General features: G+C 46.8%; 1 protein-coding gene across 1 annotated transcript; it reads left to right on the forward strand.

The window, feature by feature from the left end:
- The first annotated feature begins 461 nt into the window (after positions 1–461).
- On the forward strand, positions 462–1,834 carry LOC119317047 (B-box zinc finger protein 25-like). The gene is made up of 2 exons (XM_037591439.1): positions 462–1,131; positions 1,242–1,834. The coding sequence occupies exons 1-2, from the start codon at positions 487–489 to the stop codon at positions 1,497–1,499; spliced, it is 903 nt and encodes a 300-aa protein (XP_037447336.1). The 5' UTR covers positions 462–486; the 3' UTR covers positions 1,500–1,834.
- Positions 1,835–9,974: the final 8,140 nt, after the last annotated feature.

Here is a 9,974-nt window from a genome sequence, read left to right on the forward strand (position 1 = left end):
GGGGAAATGGCGCCAAATGGTCGTCGGGGGGTTTTTGGTTTCTCCCACCGACAGGCGGGCCAGGGGAGGACAAGCGCGCGCGTCCCGCGCGTCCGCGCGCTGTCCGTTTCACCCAAAACCAGCGCAAATTTGGGCTGAGGATGGGTCGAAAGCGGACACAAAGCGGACAAAAATCCGTTCGCTCCCGCGCGCTGGGTCGTTTTTTTCTTCCTTTTACCCCAAACGGACGGGGCAGATAGGATAGAGTCGCGCGGTGGAGTTCGCCTAATAGGGTGCATGTGCCGAGTCAGCGGAGAGCGGATCAAAATATCAAACCAAATCAAAATCCCGGCCCGTACCCTGTTGCTTTTCGGTGGGGTGCAACTCCCCCGCGTCCACGAGTTTCCCGCGGCCAGCTTCCCACCACAAGCTCGTCTCCCTCCCTCTTGCTCGGTGCGGCGCTCTCTGATTGTCCCCGCGCGGTTGCGTGCTCGGCCCTGCGCTTATATGCACCACTCGCGCTCGCCTGCTTCTGGATCCCTCTCCTCCTCCTCGCCAGTCCCACCTCCCCTTCTTCCTCGCAGCAGCCTTATCTCTTCTCCGGCTCAGCCTAGCAAAAGCGCTCTCCGGCCAGCGAGAAAGCAAGAAGGCGGAGGCATGAAGATCCAGTGCGACTCGTGCGGCGTCGCGGCGGCCACGGTGGTGTGCTGCGCGGACGAGGCGGCGCTGTGCGCGCGCTGCGACGTGGAGATCCACGCCGCTAACAAGCTCGCCAGCAAGCACCAGAGGCTCCCGCTCGACGCGCTCGGCGCCAAGCTCCCGCGCTGCGACATCTGCCAGGAGAAGGCCGCCTTCATCTTCTGCGTCGAGGACCGGGCGCTCTTCTGCCGCGACTGCGACGAGCCCATCCACGTCCCCGGCACGCTCTCCGGGAACCACCAGCGCTACCTCGCCACCGGCATCCGCGTCGGCCTCGGCCCCGTCTCCGCCTGCGCCGCCCACGACGCCGACCACCACGCCCCGCCCAAGGTCTCCTGCGAGCCCCAGCCCGCCGCCCGCGCGCAGCAGGTCCCCTCGCCGCCGCAGTTCCTGCCGCAGGACTGGGCCGTCGACGAGCTCCTGCAGTTCTCGGACTACGAGTCCAGCGACAAGGTAGCAATCCAACCCCACCACCGATACGATCATCTCTGTGCTCTGTGCTTGCCTTGCTTAGGGTTCCGTCTCGATCTTGTTCTCATGGTATACGTCGTGTTAATTTGCAGCTGCACAAGGACTCGCCTCTCGCCTTCAAGGAGCTGGAGTGGTTCACCGCGGACATGGAGCTCTTCCACGACCACGCGCCCAAGGGCGGCAGGGCGACCATGGAGGTCCCCGAGTTCTTCGCCTCGCAGGCGGCAGACGACGCGGCCTACTACAGGCCGAGCAGAGTCGCCGCCACCGCCGGCGTGCGCCAGAGCAAGAAGGCCCGCGTCGAGATCCCCGACGACGAGGACTTCTTCATCGTGCCTGATCTTGGCTAAGCGATGCTCCTAGATGCTAGTACCTCCTCGTGTGATTTTGCAGTGTTGTTGTATACAGAGAGGAGCTGTGTACAAAAGCTAGTCTTCTGTCGAACTGTGCCCCTGTGCATCTTGACGTAGCATCGCTGAACTGTGACATATAATAATTATTATCGTAAGATATGAGCTTTGCAAAATGGACGCTTTTGATGTACCTCTGTACTTTTGCACTAGTTAGAGCATCTCTAGTGGCTTGTGTAAATTTGGTAGTCTATATCTTCACATACACAATGATGTAATTTTTTTTCATTTTAGACAACCTCAGTTTTTCAGTGGATTGTCTAAATTTGGTAGTCTATGTCTCCAACGGCTATATTTTCAACAGCTACTTTTCCAACGACTATTTCCAACGGCTATATTCCAGGTCTATATATACCATCCCTCCCACCTCTCATTCACCAATCCTGATTGTGCCTTCTCATTCCTCTCCTGAATTCCTTTGTCTTCTCTCACACAACAGAATGATGAGTGAAAACATTTCTTCTTTGGATATGCTCATGAATTCGTCGTCGTCTTCATCTGACGACGACGAACTCATTCTTCTAGCATTCGCAGAGCGCGAGAAGGAAGAGCAGAGGAATCGTCGACGCCATGGCGGTTCCAAGCATGGACGTCAGACAATCAATCGAGCAAGAGATGCAGGATTTGTTCTACTATGGAATGACTACTTCAAAGAAAGTCCTCGCTATCCCGAAAACTTATTTCGGCGAAGGTTCGTAATTAGTACATTTACTTAATGTTTGCCTATTTTTCACCTCCCTATTTCATTTACATTTTACGAACAGGTTTAGGATGTCTCGTAATTTGTTTAATCGCATAGCTGAAACTATACTTCAACATGATTATGATGGTTATTTTACGCAAAAAAGAAGTGCTTGTGGACTTCTTAGGTTGCATCCGTTGCAAAAGATGACCGCAGCAATGCGAATGCTAACTTATAGAATAGCAGCTGATAGTGCCGATGACTACATCCGGTCTGCAGAAGCTACTAATCTAGAGGCTTGCAAGAAGTTTGTGATCAAAATTTGTGAAGTCTTTGGGGACCAATACCTGATATCTCCAAATGAAGAAGATACTACAAGATTACTTGCAATAGGGGAGGAAAGAGGATTCCCTGGTATGTTAGGGAGTATAGATTGTATGCATTGGGGCTGGAAAAATTGCCCAAAAAATGGCATGGCATGTTTAAAGGTCATGTGAAAGAGCCCACAATGATCTTGGAAGCAGTTGCTTCCCAAGATCTTTGGATTTGGCATGCTTTCTTTGGTTTACTAGGGTCAAACAACGATCTGAATGTTCTTCAACGTTCTGCAATCCCGTTTACCAGGGTCAAACAAAGGATGTGGAACGAGCCTTTGGAGTTCTGCAATCCCGTTTTGCCATTGTCCGAGGACCTGCGAAAGGATGGAAACGTAAAGAAATCGGTGATGTCATGAAAGCTTGTGTCATAATGCACAATATGACAGTTGAAGACGAACGACACACTGGTCAGCAAAACAACACTTATGAGGCAATGGGAGAAAGAGTCAGGGTGTCCTCTACTCATGCGGAAGAGCTGAGTGCATTTATTCAGATGCATCAGCAAATTAGAAACAAAGATGAACATTCTCAGCTTCAAGATGATCTAGTTGAGCACCTCTGGCAGAAGTTTGGACACGAATGATGTAGTACAAGTAACTTTGTAGTCTATTTCCTTTCATCTAGTTTTTCATGTATGCATAAGAAATAGTTGAAGTGACAAATAGTTCAAGTCACAAATAGTTGAAGTGACAAATAATTCAAGTGACAAATAGTTCAAGTGATAAGAAATAGTAGACAGAACAACAAATGAAGGTTAACCAGATGTGTTCTGGCAGCGAGCAATGATCTCATCTTGTTTATTCTTGTAGAATTGCTTATGTGCATCACTCATATGAGATGTGTCCATGAGCATGATTTTCTCATCTAATTCAAACTGTTTCCGTGCATCCTCCTTCTCTTGCAATGCAATCTGCTTCTCTTGCAATTCAAAAGCTCTCGCGTAGCGAGCAATTTTTGTGGCCTCTTTGATATCATCCTTCTCTATCTTCTGTGCCCACACACTTTCTAATGATAACTTGCAACCACTATCATTGGATTCAGAAGTTTTACCTTTCCTCAAACGTTCATTCTTGTCATGCTTCATACCAGGAGGTCTTAGCTCTTCTTCAAGAGCATCAGTGCATGCGCCGAAGTCTTCATCGTTGGAGGTTGTAACCGGACTTGCATCCGAGGTCTTCTTTTGTTTTTTCTGAGGAAGCGGACGTGTCTGCCACTTTGGATACATCTCAAACTCTATGTAGCAATGCATTAATGTAAATGGCTTCTTTTTCTCATCCAGTTCAATGTACATGCGGTGTGCATCTCTTTCCTGAAAAAGGAAATGAAGAGTTAACACTTCCATACAACACATGGTATATTAGAAGCGAATTAGAAGATAGATGCATACCTTATCAGAGAGAGTCATTCCGCTGCAATTTCTATTTAATATCTGTTGAATACATGCACAGAACTTGCTTGTGAGCGCTGAAATAACGTTGTAACGACAAGTGAGTCCATTAGAACCACGCTCCGGCCATGACGGTTTTTTGTGAGCGTCGTAGTGATCTGAAATCCTACCCCAATATGTACTTGAATTCTGATCGGTCCCGGTCACCGCATCCAGACTAGTGTTTGCCCATGCTTGAATCAACACCAAGTCCTCAACAGTTGACCAATTTTTCCCTTTTGTGGAGGCTCCTTTTGCTGATTTTGGTTTCGCAGATTTTTTCCCCCTTTTGTGGAGGCATCGTCACTTATTCCGCAAGTGGGCTACAATCTGCTGTTCCATAACAATTTGTGTCACTCGATCCTACATTCATCATGTCCAGAAATGAGGAGTTGTTGATCTGTGAGTCCAGCTCATATGAGTTTTCCATCTGCACACAAAGAGCAGCAGTAGCAATATTCAGATATTCAGAGAACAATACCAATATTCAGATACAGGGAGCAGCAGCAATATTCAGATACAGGGAGCAGCATCAATATTCAGAGAGCTGGCGCTCGCGCGCACGCTACTGCTCGCAGCCGCTGCTCGCAGCCGGCGCCCCAGTCGCTCGCGCCTCACAGCCGCTCGCGCTCGTGCCCCACCCGCTCGCGCCTCACAGCCGCTGCTCGCAGCCGGCGCCCCAGCCGCTCGCGCACACGCTCGCCCCCGCAGCTCGCGCATCCCCCTCACACCAGCCGCTCGTAGCCGGCGTACCCGCCGCTCGCGCACATGCTCGCCGCCGGCGCCGCGCTCGCAACCGGAGCCCCATCCCCCTGCCCCTTCTCTCGCATCTCCCTGCCCCATCCGCAAGGGCGACAGTGGCCGGCGGCGGTGGCCGGATTTGGCCTCAGATCCATCGGCCCCATCTCCCTGCCCTGTCTCTTCAATCACTCTCCCTCTCTCCGAATCGGAAAAACCAGAGCGTACCTCAGCGACGGCGAGCTCCTCGGGGCAGTGGCGTGGCCGTCTTCTTGTCTCCAACTTCTCCAGATCGGCGCGGGAGCGAGCTCGCGAAGGGGCAGCTCTGTTTGGACGTCCTCGCTCCGTCGTCTAAATATGAACAATGCGTAGCGATTCGGGTGGATGTCTAAAATTTAGACTAGCACATACACAAGCCGCTGGACACATTTTTTGGCCTCTGATGGTCTATATTTGACATAGACTATGGGATACACAAGCCACTAGAGATGCTCTTAAAATCACACCTTAGTATGTACTGTAGTATAGGAAAAGTGTAGATAAAACATAAGAAACACTAGTGACCAACAAGACAGTGCTTCAGCAGGGGGACAGATGATGGGCTGGACCAAACAATTTCGATACTGAGAGACAACAGCATAACTGTGCAACTGTACAGTTCTGAAACTAAAACAAAGAACAGTTTGTCTAATTCATATCTAGATGTTTTTTAAAAATGTCACATCTAAGCTTTCACAAATATATAATATAGAAACAAGAAATAAATAAACCATAAACAGAGTGGACATCAGTTTAGCTGTTTTTTTGAAAGATCCAGCAAAATGCTGGCTTGATTCAGATTTAGCAGAAAGCAGCGGAAGAACAACATGATGAAGATCCGAAGATCAAAAGAGAAAGGAAAAACTGCAGCCCTAATAGCTGCAGAGAGCTACACCCACCACAAACAACACGACTACACGACCGAAGCACATGTCCTAAGCTAAGCATCACCGCCGCGTCTCGAACAACGCCGATCACCTCCGAAGACAGCAGCAGCTCCAACTACAACTTCCCTTGCCAACGCACCATCCACCCTGAAAGCAGGGGGTGGATAGTGGGACTTGGTCGATCCCAGGAAGAGCTTCGTCTTGGACTCATCGATGAATTCGTACATTGCGCCTGGAGCTTCACCTTGGACAGCGGCGAGCACCGGAGGAGCGCCGCAAAGAGCTTCCAGGAAATGTCTCCAAACATGATGCTCCCAACAGAGGAACGACGTCAAACACGCCGCCATCACGCCGATCCAACACCGGACCTAGGATTTCACCCGGAGACAAACCATCATCCGAGCACGAGGAACACGCCGCCATCAGTTTAGCTGTGATATAGTTATGTCACATCTAGATGTGTTCTAGACAGACCCAACAAAGAATAATGATCATTTACTTTTTCGATGCTAACTGCAGCTTTGACTGTAACACACAGCATAACTGCACAAGATACCATTCGACTAGATTAGAATGGTTTGCGAGTTGCGAAGGAGTTTAGAGAGGACGTTTACAAAGGGGTATTAGGCGTGGCCCCTAAGTTGAGCTGCTTTCAAGCGGTTTCACCAGAGCGTGAATCATCCATGATATTTAGACCTAGGTGGATCCTATTGCCTGAAACTTTTTCATTCCTTGGATCCCATATTTTCCACAGTGTAATGAGCACCACGAAGGTGGTTGGTGAGCTGGGTAAGCCTGACGGTGGAGTAGCTGGTCAAAGGTCATCGAAGGGGGTGTGGTGGTGAACGGGTTGATGCCGAGAGCACGCCACACACACTGTGCAGCGGAGAAGTAAAGAAGAGATGTAGCCTGCCTTCAACCTATGCATTGCACTATCGGCAGTCCATTTTTTTTCAAAAAGAAGGATTTTCCGTAGCCTCTGCATCAAGGAACGAAAACAAAAGCAAGTCATAAAACAAAATGTCACAATATGTAAATATAGGACAGGATGCGTAAACACCTATCTAGTTATTGGATCGTCACTCGGTTGTATATAGCCCATGCTGCCGTCTTTCATTGGTTACACCCAATGGTCATATTCTTCCTGACTTCCACACGGGAGTAACGACAACATACGGATCTATCTAGACGCCCGGAAGATAATCTGCAAAAGATTTGTGATATTGCTTTGGATAAAAATAACGTCCTTTTGACAGTTTTAAATAACTAAGTAATGCACAAACTCTCTCTCGATTTTGTGCCGTAGTATTAGGCTCTACCCTATTTAACCAGGTACCAAACAAATTGGAGATGCTATTAAGTAGTTAGGCATTAAAAGACAGATGCATTGTATGCCATAATAACCTGGTTAATGGGCATTTGAGAAAAATATGTTAAATCATTTCGGTTTGATCACAAGAACAACATCATTTGCTACCTTCCCATCTATGTTTCATGAAGTTGTCTTTAGTCAAAATCATTTCCTTGTGCACAAACAACATAAAGACCTTGATTTTTAATTTTTTTCGAAAAGGGAGTGATCCCCGGCCTCTGCACTAGAATGATGCATACGGCCATAATAATTAATAAGCAAAAGGTTCAACACAAGTCTTCATGTCTCGAACAAAGAACTAAAAAGGCTCACAGAGAGCTAAAAAGTAATAGAAAAGCCACAACCGGCTAGCATAAAAAGATAGAATCACTAATTGCCTATCCTATTACACGACCGCCATCCAAACCGGTTGAAAATAGCCCGTGCTACCATCTCCCATGGGGTAGATCCAGTAACCATACGCTCCCTGGCCTCCGTCGGAGTGAGTAACGACCACATATGGATCAACGAAATGGCTCGGAATATAACCTGCAAAAAATGAATATTTGTTGTTCTGTTAAAGACCAAATCATTTCTGTAGTTCCAGACTGCCCATGATAAAGCACATACTCCTACACGGATGTGTCTCGCTGTTTTGGAATCTATCCCGTCTAGCCACGTCCCAAATAACGTGTTGATAGTATCCGGAGGAGTAATATTAAATTCTATGTGAACCGTCCGCCACAATTTTTTTGTCAAAGAGCAGTCAAGAAAGAGGTGTTTGATGGATTCATCATGATCGCAAAAACTACATCTCGTAGATCCTGTCCAGTTGCGTTTTGCCAAATTATCCTTTGTTAAAATGACTTGTTTATGCACAAACCACATAAACACTTTAATTTTCAAAGGTACTTTCACTTTCCAAACATGTTTCGAACGAGGAATAGCGCTAGAGTTGATAACATCCAAATACATGGATTTAACCGAAAAATCACCATTCTTAGTTAGTTTTCAGCACAGCTAATCAGACTGTTGGGAAAGCTGAACCTCCATCAATCTTCTCACAAGATGGAGCCAGGCTTCCCAACGGTTTCCCACTAGCGTCCTCCTAAATTGAATATTGAGAGGAGTGGACTGTAGTACTGTTGCAACGTAAGCGTCTCTTCGTTGAACAATGCTATAAAGAGAAGGATACCGGAGTGCAAGGGGTGTCTCCCCTAGCCATGTATCCTCCCAGAATCTCGTAGTGGTACCGTTTCCAACTATAAACTTTGTCCTGTTAAAAAAGAGTGATTTAACTCTCATCAGTCCTTTTTAAAAAGGCGAATCAGTTGGCCTCACTGTCACCTGGGACAAGGTTTTAGAATGAAGATACTTATTATGCAAAATCTGAGCCCATGTGGCATCTGTCTCTACAGATAACTTATACAACCACTTGCTGAGAAGACATTTGTTCTTCACCTCAAGATTTTTAATACCTAGACCCCCTTGGTATTTTGGCCTACAAATGATATCCCTCTTAGCGAGTATGTATTTTGTTTTAGTTCATCACTCTGCGAGAAAAAATGTGATCGATAGAAGTCAAGCCTTTTCCGAACTCCAACTGGTACCTCGAAAAAGGACAAGAGAAACACGGGCATACTCATGAGAACCGAATTAATGAGAATTAATCAGCCTCCATATGACATCAGCTTGCCCTTTCAGCAGCTCAGTTTCTTCTCAAATCGATCCTCAATGCACTTCCATTCTCTGTTTGTCAGTTTACGATGGTGGATTGGTTTACCTAAACACGTGAAAGATAAAGCCCCCAATTCGCACCCGAATAATTGTTTGTACGCATCTTGGTCTTCATTAGCTCTTCCAAAACAGAACAATTCACTTTTATGGAAGTTAATCTTTAACCCAGTCATTGTTCGAATAAGCATAACACCAGCTTCATGTTTCGCGCTTTTTCCAAGTCATGCTCCATGAAGATGATAGTATCATCAGCGTATTGTAGGATAGAAGCACCTCCGTCAACTAAGTGCGGAACGAGGCCACCTACCTGACCAGCATCCTTAGCCCTTCCTATTAGAATTGTCAACATATCGATCACTATGTTGAACAGAATAGGTGACATCGGATCTCCTTGCCTCAGACTTTTGTGTGTTTGGAAGTAGTGACATATGTCATCATTCACTTTAATTCCAACACTCCCTTTTTGCGTGAAAGAGTCTACCTGGTGTCTCCAGGCCTGATAAAAACCTTTCATACGCAAGGCCTGTTGAAGAAAAGGCCATTTGACCTTATCGTACTCTTTCTCAAAATCCACTTTGAAAACAACTTCGTCTAGTTTTTTCGTGTGGATTTCATGGAGCGTTTCATGTAGGACGACAACCCCTTCTAGGATGTTTCTGTCCGACATGAAAGCAATTTGGGATGACTGCACCACAGAGTGCGCAATTTGCGTAAGCCTATTAGTCCCAGCCTTGGTGAAATTTTTGAAACTTACATTAAGAAGACAAATCGGCCAGAACTACTCAATTGGTATGACCTCTATTTTCTTAGGAAGTAAAGTTATTGTTCCAAAATTTAATTGAAACAACTAAAGCTGTCCAGAGAATAAATCATGGAACATCGGTAGCAAATCCCCTTTAACAATATGCCAGCACTTTTTATAAAACTCCGCCGGGAACCCATCCGGCTCTGGAGCCTTATTATTCTTCATTTGAGGAATAGCTTCAAACACCTCTTTCTCCGTAAATGGGGCGGTCAAAACATCATTCTCATCCGCAGCAAGTTGAGGGACATCCTCAACCCTGGACTCATCCAAGGATACGAAGTTATCCTCCGGAGGCCCAAACAACTGGTTATAGTAATTGGTTATATATAATTTTAGATTTTCCTGTCCTAAAATCGTCCCCTCATCCTACTCA

The sequence above is a fragment of the Triticum dicoccoides genome, chromosome 6A, assembly GCF_002162155.2.
Source record: "Triticum dicoccoides isolate Atlit2015 ecotype Zavitan chromosome 6A, WEW_v2.0, whole genome shotgun sequence".
Classification (NCBI taxonomy): Eukaryota; Viridiplantae; Streptophyta; class Magnoliopsida; order Poales; family Poaceae; genus Triticum; species Triticum dicoccoides.

Bases quoted from the DNA above. Each gene is read 5' to 3' on its own strand.
- LOC119317047 (XM_037591439.1), top strand. From the start codon at position 487: ATGCACCACTCGCGCTCGCCTGCTTCTGGATCCCTCTCCTCCTCCTCG. The intron at 1,132-1,241 runs GTAGCAATCCAA...GTTAATTTGCAG, and splicing joins ACTACGAGTCCAGCGACAAG to CTGCACAAGGACTCGCCTCT.